This window comes from Bos taurus, chromosome 1 (genome assembly GCF_002263795.3).
Source record: "Bos taurus isolate L1 Dominette 01449 registration number 42190680 breed Hereford chromosome 1, ARS-UCD2.0, whole genome shotgun sequence".
Classification (NCBI taxonomy): domain Eukaryota; kingdom Metazoa; phylum Chordata; class Mammalia; order Artiodactyla; family Bovidae; genus Bos; species Bos taurus.
In genome coordinates, this window is record NC_037328.1 from 63,954,041 (window position 1) to 63,981,528 (window position 27,488).

Here is a 27,488-nt window from a genome sequence, read left to right on the forward strand (position 1 = left end):
AATGTATCTTCTCTGATACATACCATGAAATGACGCATTCAGTAACAGAATGAAAACTGGAAATTTCACAAATATTTTGAAATTAAAGCATACAGTTTAAATAACCAATGGATGAAAAAAATATTACAAGGAAAATGTATATTTTGGGATGGATGAAAATACCTTGAGATGGATGGAAATAAAAACACAACATACCAAAACTTATGGGATACAGGAAACACTAAGGTCCAGAGGAAATTTAGACCTGAAAATGCCTACATTAAAAAAGAAGAAATCTCAGTTGATAACTTTAGACCTTAAAGAACTATAAGGAGAAGAGCAAACTACTAAACACAAACTAGAAGATGGAAGGAAATTCTATTCTAAAGAATTGAGCAGAGATAAATGAAATAGTGTATAGAAAAACAGAAAATCAACAAAACGAAAATTCGATTCCTTGAAAAGATCAACAAAATTGACAAACCTTGAGCTAGACTGACCAAAACATGTAGTAATAGTGAATAACTTACAACAGAATTGAAAGTGGGGACATTACTACCAACCTTATGGAAGGAAAAAGGATTATAAGAGAATACTATGAACAACTGCATAGCAAAAAAAAAAAAAAAAAGAGAAAGAGAGAGAGAGAAACTAGATGAAGTGGACACATTGTTAGAAACACATATTATCAAAACTGACTCAAAAATAATAGAAAATCTCAACAGATCTATAACACATAAAGAGACTGAGCCAACAACAGCAAAAACAACATAATCAAAAAATATAAAACTACATGGCAAACAAGCCAGAAAACTTTATTTGCAATTTATATAGTGAATAATTAAAAAATTTTAATACATAAAAAGCTCTCACAAATCAAAAAGGATAAGACAAGGGTAAGACTAGAAAATTTACCCAAAAAATCAAAGGTTATTAAATATGTAAAAAAGAATACAAATTAAAACAAAATACTATGTTTCACTTATTAGATAGGCAAAAATTAAAAATATATACAGAACTGGACTCTGTAGCATTCTCATAAATTACTGGTGCAGCTAGAGACTGGTCCAATTTTTCTGGAAGACATTTTTAAATATAGTACCTTCAAAGAACCAGAAAGAGCACATTTCCTTACCCAGGAAAATTTATCTCCAAGAAAAAATATAAGAAGCTTGTAAAATGTTTGTACAATGACAGTCAATGCAGCACTGTTAAAAGCAAAAAATGCGTATAATAAATTACGTATATATTTTTAAATAGCTATAGATATGGTGGCTCAGACTGTAAAGCGTCTGCCCTCAATGCGGAAGACCGGGGTTCAATCCCCAGGTCGGGAAGATCCCCTGGAGAAGGAAATGGTAACCCACTCCAGTACTCTTGCCTAGAAAATTCCATGGATGGAGGAGCCTAGTGGGCTACAGTCCATGGGGTCGCAAAGAGTCGGACACGACTGAGCGACTTCACTTACTTACTTATAGATATTAAACATATAGATTTGCATCGGAAAAATTCTCAAAGGATATACATCAAAATGTTAATAAAGGTTATCCCTGAGTGTTTGGGGAGCTTTTTAAATTTATGCTTGTTTTACTTACTTTTCTACAATAATTATATTTAATTTATAAATGGAAAAACAAATCTACAAAACCAATATCCCTGTAAAGTTGCAAGCCATAGCTCATCGAAGCAAATCTTTAATATATTTATATTCAACAAACACATCTTGAGCACCTACTATGTGTTAGGTGTGTGTGGGTGTTAGTCGCTCAGTCATATCCAATTCTTTGTGACCTCATAGACTGTGGCCCACCAGGCTTCTCTGTCCATGAGATTCTCCAGGCAAGAATACTGGAGTGGGTTGCCATTTCCTTCTCCAGGGGATCTTCCCGACCCAGGGATCTAACCCATGTCTTTTATATCTCCTGCATTGGCAAGTGGGTTCCTTCCCACTAGTGCCACCTGGGAAGCCCATGTGCTAGGTACTGTTAGGTAAATGATTTTATTTCAGTGTGTCTAAATTCTCCTGCTCGTAAGTATGGCACCAAAGGTACTCACTCTCCCTCTCACTCCTTAATTACTACTATTTGCATTTGGATTTTAAGTTTTATCTCTAATTACCAAATGCAATTAAACCCATATTAAAAGAATATCTGGCATTATATTACCAATCCTTGGCCTGCCTCAGTGATTTAGGCTCTGGAAAGCCAAACTCTCAAGTCACCACCTCTGTACTGATCAGCTCCTGAGAATAGAGAGCAAGCTGGCCTGAAGTGGATTCTTAAGGTCTATTTCAAAAAGGGAGGGCAACTGTCAAAATGTGGACTCCACTGGCCACCATCAAGTGCAAATTCCCCACCTGTCAAATATTCCTTCTCCTATCTCTCCCTAGCCTTTCTTACTCCTTTTCCTTCTGGAACTCTGGCTCCTAACCCTAACACTCCTTTCTGCCGTAAGACCATTGGATGGTGAGATTTTAGAACCCATTCTCACTGTATTTTCTCTCCTCCTTCCAGCCCTCCAACCATATATGTCTTTGGTACCTTGAGTGTTAGAAGGACTAAAGCTTTCCTGGTACCACCAAAAACAGAACTGACACTGTTTGTAAAGGCAGTATTTTTTAAGTTTTGGTTTTTTTTTTAAAGAAAAAAACAGAGTGGTTTTCACCACAATACCAATTAGAGTTTATAAAGAAAAATAACATTTAGCAGGACCATTTACAATTACAGTACCAGCAGTAATATCATACTCTGCACTACAACTGTGGTTATACAAGTAGCCAATGAATCATGGGTCTGTTTGATGGCAGCAGCAACCTCTGTTCAGGTATGCCGCCCTCGTGTGGTTGTATGCGTGTTCTGTTGATTCCAGCGATACCTGTAGGATCCTATTTCACACACAACGCTCTGGGCCTCTGCAAGAAAAAAACAAGGAGGGGAGCGCTCTAAGGCACCATTTCACAGAGCCCTGAGGCCTGCTCACGGGGTGGTGGCGACACCAGCCTGTAGTCATCCCCTCTTCTTGGGAGAAGGTGAGCTAAGCTCGCATCTTGAGCTCGCATCCACGCTGAGCACCCAGAGGCAGCTGGTCCCCAGGCAGCCGCAGGAAGTCCCGCTCACTGCCTGACACTCACTAGCATTCGCCAGCATGCCTGGAAGAACCAGCGCGGAGGCCCGGAATAAAGCCCATGGCCATTGTTATCACTCACATACGCTCTGATGGTTGCCTAGACGACCCAGGTCCGGCCCCACCCACAGAGTCTGGCAATCTAGACCAGTCGGGTACCAGGCAGAAAATGGAAAAGCCTCCAGAAGAAGCTCCCACCGAATCCTCGGAAATCCAAAGACCAGCCAAGACCCCAGATGACAGACACACAGATGGCCAGGAAGACAGCAGGCAGAACCAGTATGAAGTGGAGGCAGATGACTGGACTGATGACAGAGCAGCCGACCAGACTGCCCAAATGGTGTCTGGCCTGGCTGAACCCAACATAGTTAATCGAGCTGACCACAAAGTAGATGAACACATGGGAGAAAGAACATCTGATCAGGCTGACCTCAGAGCATCTGACCATGATAATTTTGCCAGTGGTAGAACATCTGACCAGGCTGATCAGAGGATGTCAGAAGAGATGGACAGCAAGGCATCTAGCCAAGCTGATGGTGTCAGGTCTGAACACACTGACAACCAGATGTCTGCTCTGCCTGAACAAGGTACTTATGAGCAAACTGAACAGAGAACGTCCAGCCTAGCTGAGAGAATAGCTTCTGAACAGTTTGACCAAAAGCCATCTGTGCCATCTTTACAAAGAGCCCATGGGCGGAGTGATCACAGAATGCCCCGACCAGGTGACCAAAGAACGGCTCAACAGATCGAAAGTAGATTGTCCGGCCTGATTGAGAAAAAAACTTATGAACAAATTGATCAGAGATCATCTGACCAAGTTGACCACAAAAGAGCTTCAAAGACTCACCTCAAAGTGCATGACCAGACTACTAAACCAGCTGAACACCCTGAGACTGACTCTGACAAGGCTGGTGGTGAATCTGACCAGACTGATGACTTATTGGATGAAGAGGATGATTACACAGAAGACAACCTGTTTGACTACAGAGAACAGTCTAATGACGAAGTATTCAGACAGCTTGGCTATGGCAAGGAAGAGGAAGAGGATGACTTCAAAGTGCAACCCTGCAAATTTGAGCCTAGCCAGACAGATGCCAGCGTATCTAATACTTCCATTGAAAGTGACACTGAAAGTGTAGCTGACCTGCGAGTCTTCATGCCATTTGATAACAGTACTTTCCAAACAAAAGAACAGGCCTACTCTGAAAAGTTTCCCTCCATTTCATCTAAACTGGACTATATCATCAGTCGAGAAAAACCTCAACCCACGGAAGTCGAGCCTGTAGGTTATAAGGACATTTGATACCCACCTGGGAGGTTGGAGATCAAGCCAGGGTTCTGGGAGAATGCGGGCAGAGGGCACATGCTGTGCTATGTGTAACCCATAGGATTCAGGAAGGTAGGAGTAGGGTGGGAGATAACGAGATGGGTTGCCTTCTCAGCTACCCGAAGTAGACCATTCAGGCAGGATCAATGAACCAGGATGCAGGAATCCTGGGTTTCAAGTCCTGGTTCTGCTGCTAACCCTGGGAAACTAATTCATTTCCCCTCTCTGCTGCTGCTGCTGCTAAGTCGCTTCAGTCATGTCCGACTCTGTGCGACCCCATAGACGGCAGCCAACCAGGCTCCCCCCGTCCCTGGGATTCTCCAGGCAAGAACACTGGAGTGGGTTGCCATTTCCTTCTCCAATGCATGAAAGTGAAAAGTGAAAGTCACATCGCTCAGTCGTGTCCAACTCTTCACGACCCCATGGACTGCAGTCTACCAGGCTCCTCCATCCATGGGATTTTCCAGGCAAGAGTACTGGAGTGGGGTGCCATTGCCTTCTCCGTCCCCTCTCTGAGCTTCTGCCACAGGAAAGGAATTTGGAGTCCATTGGATATCTCTGTGAAGGGAAAAGTAGACTGGCTATGTCTAAGGCATCTCTCAAGACCTGAGGTACATTACATTGCCTGGAGGATCAGCCAGATCTCTCACAAGGTCTATAGTTTGTAGAGTTCAGATCCTGTCAATACCAAATTCCACTGATAACGTCAACAGTAACAAAACTTCCTGGGAATTTTCTATTCATTAAAGACTTTCTTGGGGGATATTTCCATTTTAGGATGATTTTTCATCATACCAGGAAAGAAGGATTTCTGATGCATACAGTCAACCTTATAAGAGGCGATTTCCTCCTATAGTATATGAAGATCCTTATCAAGTTTCACTTCGATACATGGAGAAACACCACATTCTGCAAATATTCCAGGTAAACCTCTCAATCTCTTTTTAAAATGTGAGTTTTAAAGTAATTATAATATAAAAGACAAACACTGACCTGGCTCTTAAAAGGCAGATCAGGTGTTCTGGTATTCCCATCTGTTTCAGAATTTTCCACAGTTTATTGTGATCCACACTGTCAAAGGCTTTGGCATAGTCAATAAAGCAGTAAGAGATGTTTTTCTGGAACTCTCTTGCTTTTTCCATGATCCAGCGGATGTTGGCAATTTGATCTCTGGTTCCTCTGCCTTTTCTAAAACCAGCTTGAACATCAGGAAGTTCACGGTTCACATATTGCTGAAGCCTGGCTTGGAGAATTTTGAGCATTACTTTACTAGCGTGTGAGATGAGTGCAATTGTGTGGTAGTTTGAGCATTCTTTGGCATTGCCTTTCTTTGGGATTGGAATGAAAACTGACCTTTTCCAGTCCTGTGGCCACTGCTGAATTTTCCAAATTTGCTGACATATTGAGTGCAGCACTTTCACAGCATCATCTTTCAGGATTTGAAAGAGCTCAACTGGAATTCTATCACCTCCACTAGCTTTGTTCGTAGTGATGCTTTCTAAGGCCCACTTGACTTCACATTCCAGGATGTCTGGCTCTAGGTCAGTGATCACATCATCATGATTATCTGGGTCGTGAAGATCTTTTTTGTACAGTTCTTCTGTGTATTCTTGCCATCTCTTCTTAATATCTTCTGCTTCTGTTAGGTCCATACCATTTTTGTCCTTTATCGAGCCCATTTTTGCATGAAATGTTCCCGTGGTATCTCTATTTTTCTTGAAGAGATCTCTAGTCTTTTCCATTCTGTTGTTTTCCTCTATTTCTTTGCATTGATCGCTGAAGAAGGCTTTCTTATCTCTTCTTGCTATTCTTTGGACCTATGCATTCAAATGTTTATATCTTTCCTTTTCTCCTTTGCTTTTCACTTCTCTTCTTTTCACAGCTACTTGTAAGGCCTCCCCAGACAGCCATTTTGCTTTTTTGCATTTCTTTTCTATGGGAATGGTCTTGATCCCTGTCTCCTGTACAATGTCACGAACCTCATTCCATAGTTCATCAGGCACTGAATGGCCCACCTCAAATGAAAACATTTAAGCTGGAAGTATTTAAGTTTAAAGAAGTAGGATGTAGAGGAAAGTGCACAAATTTTATAATCTATTAGCCCAAGTCTCCAAGCTCAATTTGCTCCTTCTCCTCTTTGTAATTTGAAAGAGATTATCTAATTTCTGTGAATCTCAGTGTCCTCTTATAACAGGGATAAGTGATATTTACTTTATTAATGTTATTCTATGCCCTTTCTTTCTTTAAAATGTCCTTTTGTGGGAGAATGCTAACTGCTGGGCTTTCTGGCTTTAACAAAGAACTACTAATTGTTAAACTGAAGGACAGAAGCCCTAGAAAGTAGAATTTTAATCATTCTGTAAGCAATTTTCTTCATCTGTCAAGAAAAAACAGTGTTTATGCATTGAACATTGTTATAAGAAAAACTAGTTATAAATGTGTTCAGTAGAAATATATGTAAAATGATTAATGAGCATGCATGCATTAAACAGATCAGAATACTTTATACCAGAAATTTGCCCTATTGTTATTCCCTGCAAATGAGAATTCTGTTTACTTTATAAATAATTTTTGTTATTCAACAGCAACAAAACATATGAAAGTGAGTCTCTGAAGTCTTTGATATGCTTTCTCATTTATTATTACAAACACAGAACATCATTTTAAACTTTTAGAATCAAATGCCTTAGGAAGTTTCTTGTAAAAATCATAGTGTTTTAAAATTTTTACTTGAAAAAGTTTCTTTGACTGTTCTTTGAAGTAAATTATTTATTGATTTCTCAGCCTGGCAAAATCAAAATTCTCAAAATAAAAACTTCCTCCAAAACCTTCTCACTACCTCTTTGATCTTCAGTTCAGTTCAGTTCAGTCGCTCAGTCGTGTCCGACTCTTTGCGACCCCATGAATTGCAGCACGCCAGGCCTCTCTGTCTATCACCAACTTCCGGAGTTCACTCAGATTCACGTCCATTGAGTCGGTGATGCCATCCAGCTGTCTCATCCTCTGTCATCCCCTTCTCCTCCTGCCCCCAATCCCTCCCAACATCAGAGTCTTTTCCAATGAGTCAACTCTTCACATGAGGTGGAACTTAGAAACTAGAAAGATATCCACTGCTATTTATTACTAAATCTTTATTCACCCACATTTTACCTTAATTTACCTAAACATATCAGTAATAAGGAAGTATAACCTGACCACATAAGTTTAGTTCAGAACCATAATGTAATATCTTTCTCTCTCTCAGCAGATCACTGAAAACTTAGTCTATGAAAAGCCAGAGGATCCCCTGAATTTTATGCTGTGCCAGGTATGGAATTTTTTTATTATAAAATATAGCACACATACAAGTGTACAAAACGTGTGCAACTCAGTCAATGACCATGAAGAGAGCATATCTGTAACTGCCATTCAGGTTAAAAAAAAAAAAAACTAAATGTTGTCAGGGAGAAGGAAACGGCAGCCCACTCCAGTGTTCTTGCCTGGAGAATCCCAGGGACAGGGGAGCCTGGTGGGCTGCCGTCTATGGGGTCGCACAGAGTCGGACACGACTGAAGCGACTTAGCAGCAGCAGCAGGAATAGGAAAGTAAGTGATATGAAACAGCTTTTCTATCCTGTGTGTTGACCTGGCTGTAGGTGTGTTCTGTTATTTGAGGAAAGATAAATCTTAAGAACCCTTACCTCAGGCTTTTTAACACAGGGTACCACTTAGCCACCAGGAAGCCCATTAAAAGACAGGGAGGTCCAGCAGTCAGTCTTCTAGGAAATTGGTAATGATGTCACCTAACCTTGAAACATTAAAAAAAAAAAGTGTTCTCAACTATGTAAAATCTTTCTCCTCCTACCTTCTCAAATGTAATCCTAGGAATTTTGCCTGTAAACAAAGCATTTCTCGGCCAGAAATACTTTCTCTCTTTATAGCAAGGCTTCATATTATATTGAGTACCACAGGTTCCATCATTTTTAAAGGACAGAGACATAAATGATAAATAATGGATATAAAAATATTACAATCTACCACCTCAAAAAATATTGTTTATGGAGCTTGGAGATTCAAGTATTGATTGCAGTTTTATTTTGAAAAGAATGCTACAACTTATGTGGTTTTTCTTCCTCATGTTTATATTAAAAGAAAAGCTAATAAACTCTATTTTAATTAAAAAATAAATAAATAAACATTGTCAGCATCTGAGAAGTCCCCTTCGGTTTCCTCAAGGTTATCACTTCCCACAAAGGGACTATTATTCTGACTTTTATGGTAATGACATTCTCACTTTTCTTTTTAATTTTGCCATGAAACATGAATCATAAAACACTTTTGTTTAGACTTGTCAGATTTTTGAAATTTTTATTTTATTTAGTAGTTGAGAACATGACTTCTAGAACCAAACTGCTTTATTTTTTAGACTTAAAAATATTTTTAGTTTTAAATTTTTATGCAATTTTTAAAGCTTACTTTCCATTTACAGTTATTACAAAATATTGTCTGTGTTCCCCATGTTGTACAATACATGCTTGAGCCTGTCTTACACCCAATTATTTGCCCCCTGCCCCCACGCTGGTAACCACTAGTTTGTTCTCTGTATCCGTGTAGACTTGTCAACCTTTTAAACTTTATAAAAAGGGAACCATGTAGTAGAGATTCATTTGTTCACTCTTTTACTCAGAACTATGTCTGTGAAATTAATCCATGCTATTGGGTATGGCTGTAGTTCATCTATTTTCATTGCTATATAGCTTTCCTCATTTGAAATGCCACAGTTTATTCATTCTGTGATAGACATGGACCTTCAGGATAACCTATTACAAAGCTTTTTCCTAGGAATTTTCATGCGCATGTCTCTTGGTACACATAAATACACATATCTCTTGGATACATACCCACAAGAGAGAATGCTGGCTTCTAAAGTATGTGTAGCTCAGCTCTAATAGATTACATCAAATGATCTTCCAAGGAAATTTCACCAATTTACACTCCCACTAGCAGTGTGCATTAGAGTTTTGGTTGTCTTACATCCTTACCACTTACACCCAACAATATTACCAATCTTTTCAGCATTAGCCTTTTTAATGGATGAACAGTAATAAATCATTTCAGGTTAAACTTATTTATCCTGAGTACTAAAGCAGTTGCATACTTTTTCATTTGTTTATTGGCCATTTGGAAATATTTCTTTTCTATTATATTGTATTTTTAAGTCATTTGTAACAGTTTTCTATATGTTCTGGTTGTGAACTCTTTGTTGATGTATTTGTTACATGTATCTTCTTCGACTCTTTGCCTTCCTGTTTTATCTCTTAAAGATATCTTTTCATGAACAGGAATTTTTAATTTTTATATATTCAAATTTATTTTATTACTTCTGGTATCCTATATTATAAGTGTCTCCTTAGCCCAAGCTCCTCACCTTAGTCCCTGTATTATCTTGTAGAAGATAACACAAACCCATCTTTTTTATAGGTTTGGTTTTGTTTTGCTTTTCACATTGATTTTGTGTAGGATGTGAAGTGAGGTCAAGCTTTATTTTCTTTCAAGCAGACATCCAATTGACCAAGCACCTTATAGGAAAAGACAGTACTTTCCACGCTGTTTTTTTATTTGACTCCTGTCGTATATTTGTTGATCCTTGCTCCACTACAAGAATCTCTTAGTTAGAATGCCCCATAATAAGTCTTAATATCTACCAGAGCAGGTCCTCCCATCTTATTCTTCTTTTAAAGTATCTTGGTTGTTCTTAGGTGTGTGCATTTCCTTTTCAGCATTTAGAATTATTTGTCAAGTTACACACACACACACACACGCGCGCGCGCACACACTAGCACACACTGATGGGATTTTGTGGGGAGATTGCTTTGGCTCTGTTGATCAATTTGGGGAGAAGTATTGAATACCAGCTTGAACAATAAGCTTTATCCTCTCCATTTATCTAGGTCTTTAATTTCTTCCAGTATCATTATTATTTGCATAAAGATTTTACATATCTTTTGATGGATTTATTCATAGGTATTTTATAATTTTGATGCTGTTATAAATAGAAACTTTTAAAACTTCAGGTTCTAATTTCTGACATATAGATGTGTAACTAATTTTTGTTGATCTTATTTGCAGCAACCTAGTTAAACTCAATATTTCTAATCAAGCACTTGTAGATATTTTGGGTATTCCAGCATATACAATCATATCATATTTAACCTTTCCAATCCCTATCCTTTTCTTTCTTTCTGTCTTACTGCATGTCTTATAACCCCCTCAGATCTACCTTCATCTCTTCTTTATGCTGCAGAGAAGCTAATCTGCATGGACTAGATCAATAGGCTCTCATTCCTTTTGATTCACAGTGGGTTAAGCCAACAGGAAACCCTGGAGAAAGATGGGAAAGAGGAAAGAGGATGAGATCAGATTTATTCCCCTGTCCTTTTCTCCATGATCTATCTGTCCTGAGTTTTCTGGAAGTCATTGATTCTCTTAAAGCATCTTACTTTATACAGCTCTTTTCTCCTGAATTAGAGTAATGTTCCCTCCTCTTGACTTTCAGTCTCAAAGTTCAGTGTTTCCTAGCTTTGGATTATTGCATTATCTCCTGTGACTACCTAATGCCTACTTCTTTAAAAGCAGTACTTTTTTTGAATAAACCTCTTTGAATTTTTCTGTTTTGAAAGTACGGTTTCCTGTTGGAATCCTGACTGATAAAGAACACTGATTAGGAATATCCCGCAGAATTAATGTTGAATAGAAGTAGCTACAAGTGGTTTACCTTGCTGGCACTCAACCTTAAGAGAAAAAAAAAATGCTTATTTAACCATTAATTATAGTGTTTATTGTGCTTAATAAATGCTACTAATAATATTAGGGCAGTTCCCTTTATAGTCTGTTTTCTGAGAAGTTTTGCCATGAATTATTAAATTTTATCAAATTATTTTTCTATATCTATTGAGATGATCATATGATTTTTCTTCCTTTTCCTGGTAATATGGGAAAATATATTTTCATTTTTAAAACTTTTCAAGCATACATACAGAAAATTACAGGGATCAAATCTGCACAACTTGTCTGTCACTACTTCAACAGAGCCAGGAAATCACCACTCAGGTCAAAAGACTGAAAGTTCTCATCTCCTCAGAATCCCACATGGTGACCATTTTCCAATCACTACACTTTCTTTTCCAGAAAATAACCACTATTCCAACTTCTAGATTAGCTTGACTCTATGGATTTTATATAAATGGAACCTGATAATGATACTATTTGCAGGCCAGCTTCTTTTGAGCTGACTGAGGGAGCTGACTGTGGCTCAGATCATGAACTCCTTATTGGCAAATTCAGACTTAAAGAAAGTAGGGAAAACCACTGGACCATTCAGGTATGACATAAATCAAATCCCTTATGATTATACAGTGGAAGTGACAAAGAGATTCAAGGGATTAGATCTGATAGAGTGCCAGAAGAACTATGGACAGAGGTTTGTGATGTTGTACAGGAGGCAATGATCAAGACTATCCCCAAGAAAAAGAAATGCAAAAAGGCAAAATGGTTGTCTGAGGAGGCCTTACAAATAGCTATGAAAAGAAGAGAAGCAAAAGACAAAGGAGAAAAGGAAAGACATACCCATTTGAATGCAGAGTTCCAAAGAATAACAAGGAGCGATAAGAAAGACTTCCTTAGTGGTCAGTGCAAAGAAATAGAGGAAAACAATAGAATGGGAAAGACTAGAGATCTCTTCAAGAAAATTAGAGATACCAAGGGAAATTTTCATGCAAAGATGGGCTCAATAAAGGACAGAAATGGTATGGACCAAACAGAAGCAGAAGATATTAAGAAGAGGTGGCAAGAAGACACAGAAGAACTGTACAAAAAAGATCTTCATGACCCAGATAATCACGATGGTGTGATTTCTCACCTAGAGAGAGATGGTGTGATCTCTCACCTAGAGCCACGCATCCTGGAATATGAAGTCAAGTGGGCCTTAGGAAACATCACTACGAACAAACCTAGTGGAGGTGACGGAATTCCAGCTAAGCTATTTCAAATCCTAAAAGATGATGCTGTGAAAGTGCTGCACCCAATATACCAGCAAATTTGGAAAATTTACTGGTGGCCGCCAGACTGGAAAAGGTCAGTTTTCATTCCAATCTGAAAGAAAGGCAATGCCAAAGAATGCTCAAACTACTGCACAATTGCACTCATCTCCCATGCTAGCAAAGTAATGCTCAAAATTCTCCAAGCCAGGCTTCAACAATACATGAACTGTGAACTTCCAGATGTTCAAGCTGGATTTAGAAAAGGCAGAGGAGCCAGAGATCAAATTGCCAACATCCATTGGATCATCAAAAAAGTGAAAGAGTTCCAGAAAAACATCTATTTCTGCTTTATTGACTGTGCCAAAGCCTTTGACTGTGTGGATCATGACAAACTATGGAAAATCCTGAAAGAGATGGGAATACCAGACCACCTGACCTGCCTCTTGAGAAATCTGTATGCAGGTCAGGAAGCAACAGTTAGAACTGGACATGGAACAACAGACTGGTTCCAAATTGGGAAAAGAGTACATCAAGGCTGTATGTTGTCACCCTGCTTGTTTAACTTACATGCAGAGTACATCATGAGAAACTCTGGGCTGGATGAAGCACAAGCTGGAATAAGATTGCTGGGAGAAATATCAATAACCTCAGATATGCAGATGACACTACCCTTATGGCAGAAAGTGAAGAAGAACTAAAGAGCCTCTTGATGAAAGTGAAAGAGGAGAGTAAAAAAGTTGGCTTAAAACTCAACATTCAGAAAACTAAGATCATGGCATCTGGTCCCATGACTTCATGGCAAATAGATGGGGAAACAGTGGAAACAGTGCTGACTTTATTTGGGAGGGCTCCCAAATCACTGCAAATGGTGACTGCAGCCATGAAATTAAAAGACCTTACTCCTTGGAAGGAAAGTTATGACCAACCTAGACAGCATATTAAAAAGCAGAGACATTACTTTCCCAACAAAGGTCCATCTAGTCAAAGCAATGGCTTTTCCAGTAGTCACATATGGATGTGAGAGTTTTACTATAAAGAAAGCTGAGTGCCAAAGAATTGATGCTTTTGAACTGTGGTGTCGGAGAAGACTCTTGAGAGTCCCTTGGAGTGCAAGGAGATCCAACCAGTCAGTCCTAAAGGTAATCAGTCCTGAATATTCACTGGAAAGACTGATGCTGAAGCTGAAATTCCAGTACTTTGGACACCTGATGCAAAGAGCAGATTCATTTGAAAAGACTCTGATGCTGGGAAAGATTGAAGATGGGAGGAGAAGGGGACGACAGAGGATAAGATGGTTGGATGACATCACCGACTCAATGGACATGAGTTTGAGTAAACTCCGGTGATTGGTAATGGACAGGGAGGCCTGGCATAGTCCATGGGGTCACAAAGAGTCAGACATGACTGAGAGACTGAACTGAACTTATATTTCTGGGATTCTTTCATCTTGTGCATATTATTCATTCCTTTTCGTTTTTGTATTCTGTATTCTGAATTAGACGTTTAATTGTTTCCTTTTTTTTTTTTTTTGGTCGTTATGAGTAATGCTGTGGTGAACATTCACGTATTTGGAAATTTGGCAGCCACTGTTTCTTCAAACACTTATCTATCCCATCCCTGTCCTCTAGAAGCTCCAATTACATATATATGGGGGCAGTTGAAGTTGTCTCACAATTTCCTAATTCTGTTAATGTTTTTTAACTCTTTTTTTCCCTTTCCATATATCAATTTTCTATTGCTGTCTTCAAGGGTATTGATCTTTTGTTGTGTAGTATCTACAGTACACTTTTCATCCCCAATTTAGTTTTTATCTTTTCTATAGTGTCAATATCTTAACTTTTTTAACATAGAGAGTATAGTTATAATAATTGGTTTTGCTGCTTGTTTTATGCCTGGTAATTTTTTTATTGAGATATAATTGACATATAACATTGCTATAAGTAGGTGTCCTTGAGTCTCAGATGGTAAAAAATCTGCCTCAATGCAGGAGACCCAGGTTTGATCCCTGGGTTGGAAAGATTGCCTGGAAAAGGGAATGGCAACCCACTCCAGTTTTCTTGCCTGGAAAATCCCATGGACAGAGAAGCCTGGTAGGCTATAGTCATTGGGGTCATAAAGAGTCAGACATGACTGAGCAACTAACACTTTCACATTGTCACTTTCGTGCCTGGTAATTTTTGACTGGTGCAATATATTATAAATGTTACCTTAGTAGGTACTGGATTTTTTTTTTTTTTGGCATTCATGTAAATATTCTTGGACTTTATTTGGCGACCCAGCTGATTTAGTTGGAAACAATCTGATCCTTTCCAGCTTTGCTTTCAAGATATTTTTTTGAGTGAGGCAAAACAGTGTTCATCTTGGACTAAGTATTCCGTACTCCTGAGGCAAGACCCTTGTGAGTACTCTACCCAGTGCCCCATGAATCACGCTAGGTTTTCCAGTTGGTGATAATAGGCAATATCCTTGGCTTGGTTCTGTCCATGGCCTCAGGGAGTTTCCTCACACACATGTACTGATCCACACTCAGGGGATTATTTCAAGGGGAACTTCTGCAGATTCCAGAGTTCTTTCTGTGCAGTTCTCTCCTCTCTGGCACTCTATCCTGTGAACTATAGCTACCATGCTTTCTTCAGGATCTCAGCTCCATCTGCACAACTTAGGGGTCTGCCGAGGTCTTCTTGGGTTCACTTTCCTGGCCATGAGGCCAGGAAGCTTTCTGAAGACAATAAGATAGAGCACTCATAAGGCTCACTTCATTTCTTTCCTGACTCTCACAGAGCACTGTCCTTTGTTGCGAACATCTTGAAAACCATTGTTTCTTATATGTTGTTCATTTTTTAAGTTGTTTTGAACAAGAGGGAAATCTGGTCTTAGAGGAAATAGGAGTTCCAGACCTTTGGGTTTTAATGCTTTTCATCTATTTTGAAATTTTTTGCAGCCAGCATTTTTTCAAATACTGTTTCTATTTCTCCCCCCTTACCCACTTTCTTCTTCTTCAAGGAACACAATATGTTCTGGATGTTATTTTTATGCTGTTTGTCTGTAAATTTTCTTCAACTATTGAGCATTTCAAATATATGCAAAAGTAGGGAATGGTATATTTACTCTCTATGTGCTCCTTGCACTGGAAGTCCTAGCCAGAGCAATTAGGCATAAATAACTACTTTAAATAAAAAAAGTAAACGCCTTCCAAATCAGAAAGGAAGAAGTAAAGGTTGTCTTTTCCATTTAAAATGAATTGCATTCTCTAGGTTTTCTGTAACTAGGATAATTTCGATTGCATCTTGAACATCATAAATCTTGTGCTGTGCAGACTGTGTTCTGTCATATTCTTCTGACAAGTGATGATGTGCTTGTTTTTGTTTAACTGGCTGTTAACATGGTTAGATTTGAACTGTGAGCACTGTCTCTTGCCTTCTGTGGTCACTTCTTTTTGCTACTGCTAGTTTGAATCTGACCTACGAATGCATGATTCAGAAGGCAACCTAAGGCGTGTGCAGAGTTCATGCACAGACCTTCCCTCTTTGAGGATTCCCCCTCACTCTTCAGCATCTGACATTTGACCAGGCCACTTTCTGTGATTTTTCCCTCCAGAAAAGCAATGGGTTTTCTATCAGAGTTTGAGGTATTCTAGTGCAGCCACAGCTGTGTCTGTGGGTCATGATTGTCATTGGGTCAAAATTATGAAAACTGAGGAATCCATTCCATGTTGATCACTTGCTCTAAGTTTAGACTCCTTTTCAAAACCTACCTGTATTTGCTTAGTGTCCAGAACCTTCATGTAGTTGTTAGACTTTATGTTTTGTTTCAGTTTGCAGGTTTTTTCTTTTGGATGGGGGTTTGTATTTTGTCTACAGTACACAGGTGTTATTTGAAGAATTCATTTTTTTAGTGTTTCTTCTTGCATATAGGAAGCAGATCTTCATATAGTAAACTATATATTATTAATATATAATATATACTCTTATGGTTTTATCACATAGATAAGTGTGTGGTATTTTTACTTTATGTAGTTCAAAATAGTTTCTAATTTTCTTTATGATTTATTCTGCAACATATGGATTTTTGGACAGTAGATTTTTTATCAGATCAGATCAGATCAGTTGCTCAGTCGCGTTATATTAATACCTAATTTTGGTTTCTTGTTGCCCTTTGGTTATTGATTTCAAAGTTGATTGCACTTTACTCATAGAACAAGATTTTAAGTCTTTGAAATGTATTTACTTGCTTTATGATACAGCATATAGTTAATTGCTGTGAATGAATTAATTGGGATTGAAAAAATATTTATTCTTCAGTTATTGAGAAGTGTCTAAATATATCCATTGGATCAGGTTTGTTAAACATGTTATTCAAGTTTTCCAATATTATTGTCAATTTATGCTGTATATATGTAATTGAGGCTATGTTATTAGGTACTTATAAATTTAGATTCTTATATTTTTCTGGTAAATTGAATTTTTGATCATTAAGAAGTATAACATGAACTCTAACTACTCTTTTCAATATTGTTATAGCTACACCAGATTTATTTTACTCAGTGTTTAAATGGTATATATTTTCCATCTTTATGACTCTTAACTTTTCTCTGTCCTTATGTTTTAGACATCTTTCTTATAAATATTAATTACATATATTATAATTTTTATAATTATTCAAATCTGGCAAGCTTTTAATTAGAGTAGTCCTTTTATATTTGATGTTGTTAAAGATATATTGGGGTTTGAATCTATACTACTTGTCCCACCTGTTTTGTTTCTTTTCCTCTACTTTTCGTCTTCCTTTATTGTTCCATTTTTCTATTTAGAAGTTATACTCAGTTTGTTTTTTGGTTTTACACTGAGGTGATTTTTTTTAATTAATATGTTTTACTTTTTAGAATAGTTTTACATTACAGAAAAATTAAGCTGAATGTACAGTGAGTTCCCACTTACTCCCATCTGCTCCCCCCATTTCCTCTATTATTAACATTCTGCATTATTATGGTACATTTGTTACAATTGGTCAGCCAGTTTGATACATTATTATTAACTAAAGTTCATGATTTACATAAAGTTTCTTTGTGTATGGGCTTCCCTGGTAGCTCAGTTGGTAAAGAACCTGCCTGCAATGCAGGAGACCTCCCTTCGATTCCTGGGTTGGGAAGATCTGCTGGAGAAGGGATAGGCTACCCACTCCAGTATTCTTGGGCTTCCCTGGTGGCTCAGCCAGTAAAGAATCTGCCTGCCATGTGGGAGATCTGGGTTCAATCCCTGGGTTGGAAAGATCCCCTAGAGGAGGGAAGGGTTACCCACTCCAGTATTCTGGCCTAGAGAATTCCATGGACTGTATAGCCCATGGGGTTGCAAACAGTTAGACACAACTCAATGGCTTTCACTCTTTGTGTTATACGTTATAGGTTTTGACTAATGTATATGCTATGTATTTACAGTATCGTACAGAAAAAGGTCACAACCCTAATAATCTTCTTAATATTATACTTTTAGTGGTTCTCCTTGAGTTATCAAAATCTAAATTATTTGTACCAAGTCAGTGTAAGGACGTCTATATTTTGATTTTCTATATATTTTAACCCTACAAGATATGATAGTACCAAGTAGATCAAAACTTCAAGTGGAAAAAAAATTTTTTTTCATTCTCCTCAGGTACAGGAAATGATACAAAACAGGAAGAAAAGTGAAGCTTAACAAAGAATGAATCTCTCCTAAACATTGTTTACAACCATCAGTGTCAACACCATGTTCTGTTGCCCACTCTGAAAAATCATTTTTGAATGGTCATTGGTAGTGACTGTGCCTAAATATGTTTTTATTTTTTAAGTAAAAATCTGCTGAGTACCTTTGTAAAATTCATAGAACAGTTACAGATACTTCTGGTTAATCATACAAAACATATACATGTATACTTCTCCGTGCATTGATATTTCAATACTCATTCCTCCAAAGCACTGAACAGAAACATGTTCACGAATCCCAAAGAGGATAAAGAAAAGAATATTAGCAGTTTATATGCAGTTCCCAAAAGCATACAAATCCATCATGTCTCAAAGCTGTTTATAGAATTTTCAATCAGAAAATGTGCAGAAAATAATTTTTAACAGTACTTTTAGGAGATAATTGGTGTAAGATCTCTTTTCTTGTTTCTTAATACCTCCAAGATATGTTTACTATTTTCCCCTTTGACCCTGCCACGGTATGACATTAGTGGATACAATTTAATCTATTCCTTGGGATAGTCTTCTTCTGATTTTTAACCTACAGCAAAACTCAAACATGTTGTACTACTCTGTACACACCTGTGAGAGAGGCAGAATGTCACTTCCTTATTACCTTTATCCTCTGAAGAGTGTCTACATTGTGTGGAATGTGCAACCAGTCAAACTGGTATTTAAAAGCTAAAAACCTTAACGAGGTCTACATAGCCTGAGAGCACCCAGCAATCATAACTGAGATGATCATATGATACTACTATTGTCTGAAAATTTCATTTCTGTTTGAGCATTAAAGCAGACTAAATTGTTCATATTGTTTCCCTGGTGACTTGGTGTAATTATGTGGTGTATTACAATGAATTAAGCTCCTGTTTGAATAGTCATGCACAAATCCCTTTTTTATACGTGAATTTTATGTCTAACAATTATATTTTTAAAAATCTATGCTTAGAACTTCAAAGTTTCTTTTGTTTTTCCTTCAATTGTCCATAAAATGTGCCTGTGCCCAGACTCAATAAATGTTCTCCAGGCAGATAAGCAGTCTTTCTGTTGACTACAGGCTGGCAAAACTAGGTGAAAGCTGATAAACTTACAGTGAACCTGTGGGAAAACTTTGAGAGACATAACTAAGATATAATTAATCAGCGGGTAGAACAACATTGACCCAAATATCAAAGGATCAACAATATTCAGTTCAGTTCAGTCTCTCAGTTGTGTCCGACTCTTTGCGACCCCACGAATAGCAGCACGCTGGGTTTCCCTGTCCATCACCAACTCCCAGAGTTTACCCAAACTCATGTCCATCGAGTCAGTGATGCCATCCAGCCATCTCATCCTCTGTTGTCCCCTTCTCCTCCTGCCCCCAACCCCTCCCAGCATCAGGGTCCTTTCAAATGAGTCAACTCTTCGCATGAGGTGGCCAAAGTATTGGAGTTTCAGCTTCAGCATCAGTCCATCCAATGAATACCCAGGACTGATCATCTTCAGAATGGACTGGTTGGATCTCCTTGCAGTCCAAGGGACTCTCAACAGTCTTCTCCAACACCACAGTTCAAAAGCATCAATTCTTTGGCTCTCAGCCTTCTTCACAGTCCAACTCTCACATCCATACATGACCACAGGAAAAACCATAGCATTGACTAGACGGACCTTTGTTGGCAAAGTAATGTCTCTGCTTTTGAATATGCTATCTAGGTTGGTCATAACTTTCCTTCCAAGAAGCAAGCGTCTTTTAATTTCATGGCTGCAGTCATCATCTGCAGTGATTTTGGAGCCCCCAAAAATAAAGTCTCTCACTGTTTCCACTGTTTCCCCATCTATTTGCCATGAAGTGATGGGATCGGATGCCATGATCTTAGTTTTCTGAATGTTGAGATTTAAGCCAACTTTTTCACTCTCCTCTTTCACTTTCATCAAGAGTCTTTTTAGTTCCTTTTCACTTTGTGCCATAAGGGTGGTGTCATCTGCATATCTGAGGTTATTGATATTATTAGTGATCAAAGACTTGGATGTTATCAGTAACATCTGAAATTACTGGATTTAGTCCACTGGTTTTCAACCCTAACACTTTGCTGTGTTCCATGAAGCAGAACACCTCAAACTAGTCCTCCACAGTCACTTCAGCCCTTCTCACGGGCAATCTGTGAGGCATTTCAGAGCTGTCCTTTGACCTTTCACAATGAGGCAGTGGACCAGCGGCGATGCACTTGGTATCCAGTGCTCCTGACTGAATATGTTTGACTGAAAGAAGAAGGGAGAAAATGGAGGTCAAGCCTCACTCTCAGTGACTCAGGCTCTCTCTTGAGCCTGAGTCAATCAGCAAAAAGTATGTTCAGTTCTCAGTCCCTGTGTGGTAGGAAGTAGTTCCAGACCAGGAGTAAATGTGAAAGGTGAGACTCTGGGTGGAGCTGGCTGTCCACTAGAAAAGGAAGAGGAGTCCCAGCCTTTTCAGAGTAAAACTAACAGAGGACATGACACATAGGGAAAAAAATGTAATGGGAATAAAAGTTTCAGTGTCAGAACAAGCAGGGTTCGTAAGTATGACCTCCCTTAAAGGAATCAATCCCTTAAGAATGCTTCTTAAAGATGAGTTATTCCTATAGATATGAAGTGTGAGTGCCTCAAATGTTATTGAATGAGATAATATGGAAAAACACCTACAAAAGTGCCTGGTAATGTAAGTTCTTATTATTTTAGTAATGTTATTATCAATAGTATTGATATTAGATTCTTCCCTGAGCAATCCTGTTGACCCTCACTCACTTGTTCCTCCATCTCCTCACAGTAATTGAGAATCAAGCTGCTAGAACACTTTTCTGGGGCACATCCCTTTCCCTCCTCCATTTAAAGAATAAACGTGACATCATTTGTCATTAGGGAAATGTAAACCAAACCACAATGAGGTGTTACCTCACATCCACTGGGATGGCTGTAACCAAATAGACAGATAATAACAAGTGCTGACAAAGCTGTAGAGAAATTAGAATAGTTAGACTGCTAATGGAAATGTAAAATAGAGCAGCTGCTTTGGGAAACTGTTTGGCAATTCTTCAAAAACTTTAACATTATCTCTGACTCAGCAATTCCACCCTTAGGAATATATCTAAGACAACTGAAAATATATGGCCATTTAAAAACGTGTACAGAACATAAAATGATACCCAGCAAAGACATATTGTGGAGCACATGGAACTCTGCTCAATGCTATGTGCCAGCCTAGATGGTAGATGGGTTTGGGGGAAAATAGAGATATGTATATGTGTGGCTAAGTCCCTTTGCTGTTCACCTGAAACCACCCTTAATCAGCTATACCCCAATATGAAATGCTTTCGGTGTTAAAATTTTAAATTAAAAAAAAAAAACTTTACAAGAATATTCATAGCAGTGTTCATAATAACCCCAAAGTGCAAACAATAAAAATGCCCAGCAAGTGATGAATGGATTTTTTAAATGTGATGTTTGATAGATGAGTGGATAAATAAAAATGTGGTTTGTATATACAGTAAAATGTTATTCAGCTTTGGAAGGAATGAAATTCTGACACATTCTGCACCATGGATAAACACTGAGGACATTATGCTAAGTGAAATAAGCCAGTCACAACAGGATAAATACTGTGTGATTCTACTTCTATGAGGTATCTAAAATAGTCAAATTCATATAGACAAAGTAGGATGGTGCTTATTAGGGACTATGGGAGGGGAAATGGGGGATTGTTTCACAGGTAGTTTCGGTTCTGCAAAATAGAAAAGGTCTGGAGATCTGTTACACAGCAATGTGAATATATTATACTTAACTCCACTGAACCTTACACTTAAAAATGGTTAAGATAGCTCAGGGCTGGTGCACTGGGATGACCCAGAGGGATGGGATGGGAAGGGAGATGGGAGGGGGGTTCAGGATGGGGAACACATGTACACCCATGGCAGATTCATGTCAATGTATGGCAAAACCAATACAATATTGTAAAGTGAAAAAAAAATGGTTAAGATAGTAAATGTCATATGTTTTCTACTACAACTTTTAAAAATGAATATATATATATATATATATATATATATATATATATACATACAATGGAGTATTGTTTGGTAATAACAAGGAATGAAGTATTGATATATGACTATGACTTGGATGAAACTTAAAAGCATTCTGTGAAGTGAAAGAAAGCCAGTAACAAAAGGCCACATAGTGTGTGAGCCCATTTAGGTGAAATGTCCAGAACAGGCAAACCCACAGAGATGGAGAGCAGATAAGTGGCTGCCAGGGCAGGGGAGAGGGAGTGGTGGGGAGTGAATGCAATGAGAAGGAGGTTTCTTTTGTGGGTGTGGAAAATGTTCTAGAATTAGTAGTGGTAACAGTTGCACAATTCTGACTGTCCTAAAACCACTGAATTGTACACCTCAAAAGAGTAAAGTTTGTAGTATATGAATTATATATCCATAAAGCTTTTTTTTAATTAATGTGAAGATTAATGTTTTAAGTCCATTTTATGAAAGTGAAGGAGAATAGCTATGAGGCTCAGACACAATAGAAACAGGAAGACTCAGGCTTCTGGAATTATTCTTCTATTTCCCCCACTCTTTATGAATTCCCTTGTTTTACTCTGGTCTCCTGCATGTGTTTTATTTTCTTTTAAATTAGCATTCTGTTATTTCATGTTTGTGAGTGTGTTTCCAGCTCACTGAGATATAATTGACATATATTAATAACATTGCATAAGGTTAAGGTGTACAATGTAGTGATTTGATATATGTATGTATTGGGAGATACTGTCCATAATAAAGCTTCCTATTATTTCTTTCTCTCTTTTTTTACTGTATGATTCCATTTACTTTAAATTCTGGATAATGTGAACTAATCTATAGTGGCAGGAAGAAGATCAATTGTTATCTGGGGGGAAAGGGGGCAGGAGCAAGGATCACAAAGGCATAGGAGGGAGGACACTTTCAGGAGTGATTGGTTGGTTGTTCACCATCTTGACTGACATGATGCTTCCGTGGGTGTGTATATGTCAGAACTGATCAGACTCAGTTTTACTCACCGTATCTCTTCCACTTACCTTCTTTTGTTGTTATGTCATCAACTTTTGTGTTAACACTATGTAAACCACCTATTCTTGTGAATAAGAAGTGAGTATGGAAGTATAATAATGTCTGTTGGCGTTTTTGTGCTCACATGTGTGCACATATATTTTTGTATACTGGGGAGGTGAACAGGTATGGTTGTCGATGGCTGTGACCTCTGCTTGAAACTTCATGCCAGTTATTTAGCTGGAAACATTATAAAGCTAAAACTCAGACAAAGAGAGTTATGTTACTTTAGGTGGCAAATAATATGTGTGCCAGCACCTTATTAGGCTCTGAAAAGGCTATTTAATTTCTTGTAGTATTAGGGGAATTTTCAGTAAGTTGACACCAGATACACATTGGTACTGTGGCTTATTCTTATGAAGAGATAGGAGTCCAATAGGGCAGAGTTGAGTTGTCTGCCTAATTCTGTGTTTTTAAATATTTTTAAATACCCAAAGCAGTCCTCCTGAAACTCCTTTAAAATTACAGTCAATATTTACAAAAAGAAGTAAGTCTATTTTAATACTCAAAGCAGAAGAGAGAGAAACCTGAGATTTTTATAATTTCTGGAGACAGAAATCAGATGGGACCCAATAACGAATAAAGCAGGACAGCTGACCCACCTCAAAACCAACAGAGGCGACTAACTGTAGGCATTTCTCCAGGCAGAGCCTCAGACAGCTCCAGACTCAGAGTTGGGAGGTACAGGGGAGAGGAGTATGCCCTGAGTAACAAAGGACTCCTCCTTTCTTGTGACCTTAATGCTCTATTTTAGTTGGCTACCACTGGAGCCACACCTTGTCTTCACCAAAACTGCCCCACAATGAAATCACGCATGTAATCAAACCATGCTTCCAGCCATGACACTGAACATGGAGAATTTCATAGAGATTTGTGTCAAATTTTTATGAGAAAAACATGGGGATAATTGTCCAACCTCAGAATTGTCCAACCACAAATTGATCAAATGTATCCATGCAATGAAATTCCATGTGTCCAATTAATATTGCTGTAATTATTATTTAATTTTTTGGAACTACCCCATATCATATAACAACATACATACGAAACATCTATTTCTGCTATATTAACTATGCCAAAGCTTTTGACTGTGTGGATCACAACAAACTGTGGAAAATTCTTCAAGAGATGGGAACACCAGACCACATGACCTGCCTCCTGAGAAATCTGTATGCAGGTCAAGAAGCAACAGTTAGAACTGGACATGGAACAAAAGACTGGTTCCAAATAGGAAAAGGAGTATGTCAACACTGTATATTGTTACCCTGCTTGTTTAATTTATATGCAGAGTATATCATGAGAAATGCTGGACTGGATGAAGCACAAGCTGGAATCAAGATTGCCGGGAGAAATATCAATAACCTCAGATATGCAGATGACACCACATTTATGGCAGAAAGCAAAGAGGAACTAAAGAGCCTCTTGATGAAAGTGAAAGAGGAGAGTGAAAAAGTTGGCTTAAAGCTCAACATTCAGAAAACTAAGATCATGGCATCTGGTCCCATCACTTCATGGCAAATAGATGGGGAAACAATGGAAACAGTGAGAGACTTTATTTTGGGGGGCTCAAATGATGACTGCAGCCATGAAATTAAAAGACGCTTGCTCCTTGGAAGAAAAGTTATAACCAACCTAGACAGCATATTAAAAAGCAGAGACATTACTTTGCCAACAAAAGTTCATCTAGTCAAGGCTATGGTTTTTGCTGTGGTCATGTATGGATGTGAGAGTTGGACTGTGAAGAAAGCTGAGCGCCAAAGAATTGATGCTTTTGAACTGTGGTGTTGGAGAAGACTCTTGAGAGTCCCTTGGACTGCAAGGAGATCCAACCAGTCTATCCTAAAGCAAATCAGTCCTAGGTGTTCTTTGGAAGGACTGATGTTGAAGCTGAAACTCCAATACTTTGGCCACCTGAGGTGAAGAACTAACTCATTTGAAAAGACCCTGATGCTTGGAAAGATTGAGGGCAGGAGGAGAAGGGGACGACAGAGGATAAGATGGTTGGATGGCATCACTGACTCGATGGACATGGGTTTGGGTGAACTCCGGGAGTTGGTGATGGACAGGAAGGCCTGGCGTGCTGCGATTCATGGGGTCGCAAAGAGTTGGACATGACTGAGCAACTGAACTGAACTGAACTGAAAACAGCATATTAAAAAGCAGAGACATTGCTTTGCCAACAAAGGTCTGTCTAGTCAAAGATTTGGTTTTTCCAGTAGTCATGTATGGATGTGAGAGTTGGACTGTGAAGAAAGCTGAGCGCCAAAGAATTGATGCTTTTGAACTGTGGTGTTGGAGAAGACTCTTGAGAGTCCCTTGGACTGCAAGGAGATCCAACCAGTCCATCCTAAAGGAAATCAGTCCTGAATATTGATTGGAAGGACCGATGCTAAAGCTGAAACTCCAATACTTTGGCCACCTGATGCGAAGAACTGACTCATTTGAAAAGACCCTGATGCTGGGAAAGATTGAAGGTGGGAAAAGAAGGGGATGACAGAGGATGAGATGGTTGGATGGCATCACTGACTCAATGGACATGAGTCTGAGCAAGGTCCGGGAGTTGGTGATAGACAGGGAAGCCTGGCGTTCTGCAGTCCATGGGGTCACCAAGAGTTGGACATGACTGAGTGACTGAACTGAACTGAACTGAATCTGTTTTGAAAAGATTCATGTTTTCTCCCCATAGAATCCTAGAAATAGAACATACATTGCCTAAGATATAAATGGAAACATATGTCCTTGTCTGTATCCTTGCTACTTTACCACAAAGATTTCCAAAGAACACATTTTTAATAATTTACATATTTCTCTGTAACATAGATCATTTATAAATATATGAGCTACCAAGAAGTCATTCATATCACATCATCCATATAAAATCCTGGTATATTTAATTTCTAACTTTTTTTAATCTTTTTCTTTCTAACTTTTAAATTCACTTACACATATACATACTTTAAAAAAAAGTGTGTTGAATTGTACAAACTATTTTGTAACATGATTTTTTCATTTGTAGTACTTAGGAAGTATTTGGCACTTCATAAGTTCTTGATACATATTTATATAAATAAATATTGAATAACTGAACATATTTCCATGTAATGAAGTGGTTTTCTGTGACCTCATTTTTCCTATCACAATTGCATAGAATTCCACTGTGTGAAAAATTTTCTCCCGAACCAGGCCCTGCAGAGCTGAGGAGAAATAAGTCATGTGATTGACACAGAGATGCCCCGTGCAGGCACCTTTGAGGGGGAACATGCTGCCCAGCTCCTGAGAGTACCACAGCTCGTGCCTCCCCTGCCCACCCACTTCAGGGACAGCCTTTTGCTATAAAAAGCCACATTCCTAGGGCAACCTGTGTCTAAGGACTGATTATAAAGGGAACCAAGGCAGAGCGACTGTAACAGGGCATCTTCCTCCAGAGTTTCCTGGGGCTGTCCCACCTGCATGGCAGATGGACCTCCTCTCCACCCAACCTTGTTTCTTCCCTCTCCCTTCTCTCTTCCCTGGGTATTTACTCACTAATAAATATACTGCACCCTGTACTCAGTCTCCAAGTCTGTTCCTGCAAAACTTAACCTGTTAGAAGGATGGTCCTGGCCCACGAGAACCCCAAAAATCTATCGATTAAGGCACTGAGTAAATCCTAACATGAGTGCCATGACCCATCACTCACACCAGGCTAAACAAACTATGATGCATGTATCCATGGTGTGTTATGCAACCACTGAAATAAACATCTTCTTCAGACATTGTATGACACGTGGCTCCAGAGGAAAGGAGGAAAGAAAAAGGGAAGGGGAGAGAAGGAATGGAGAAATTAATTGGATAACATGGGATGATTGATTGAGCCCTTTCTCTATCTCTCAACCTCTTTGTTTCCAGGTCTCCTGGCCCTTATCAGTCTTTGGACCAACTCAGTGTGGCGTTCCTTGGGCAATTCTTATCCCCATAGACATAGCATCTGGAAGTTACAGAAATTGAAACTAGACATGACCCTGGACACATAAATGTGTACCAGCATGACTGAACAGTCAGGACAACAAAAAAGGCCTTTTTAATGCTCAAGAGCAGAATTAAGGATTAAATCACACTAATAAAAACAAAACAAATCAAAATCAAAACAGAAGCCCTGAGTGTGTGTTCAAGGAAGCCCAGACCTACGAGGAATCCAGACGTGTGATGAGATGAACCCTGTCCAGGTGCTTCCATCTGTCAGAATTACACATTCCA

General features: G+C 38.6%; 1 protein-coding gene across 4 annotated transcripts; it reads left to right on the forward strand.

Annotated features, from left to right (window-relative positions):
- Positions 1-3,148: 3,148 nt before the first annotated feature.
- TEX55 (testis expressed 55) lies at positions 3,149-27,340 on the forward strand. 4 transcript variants are annotated; one of them, XM_059887907.1, is made up of 4 exons: positions 3,149-4,384; positions 5,207-5,353; positions 7,674-7,736; positions 27,141-27,340. In XM_059887907.1, exons 1-4 carry the CDS (start codon positions 3,164-3,166, stop codon positions 27,237-27,239), a joined length of 1,530 nt encoding a protein of 509 aa, XP_059743890.1. In that variant the 5' UTR covers positions 3,149-3,163; the 3' UTR covers positions 27,240-27,340. The 4 variants fall into 4 exon arrangements, with proteins under 4 accessions (XP_059743890.1, XP_059743891.1, XP_024850342.2 ...); XM_059887908.1 differs by having other exon boundaries at positions 7,677-7,736; XM_024994574.2 differs by lacking the exon at positions 27,141-27,340 and adding an exon at positions 18,095-18,229.
- The last annotated feature ends 148 nt before the right edge of the window (positions 27,341-27,488 follow it).

Coding starts and splice junctions, on each gene's coding strand:
- TEX55 (XM_059887907.1), top strand. CDS start 3,164: ATGGCCATTGTTATCACTCACATACGCTCTGATGGTTGCCTAGACGAC. Junction 4,385..5,206: donor AACCCACGGAAGTCGAGCCT/GTAGGTTATAAG, acceptor TTTCCATTTTAG/GATGATTTTTCATCATACCA. Junction 5,354..7,673: donor ACATTCTGCAAATATTCCAG/GTAAACCTCTCA, acceptor TCTCTCTCTCAG/CAGATCACTGAAAACTTAGT.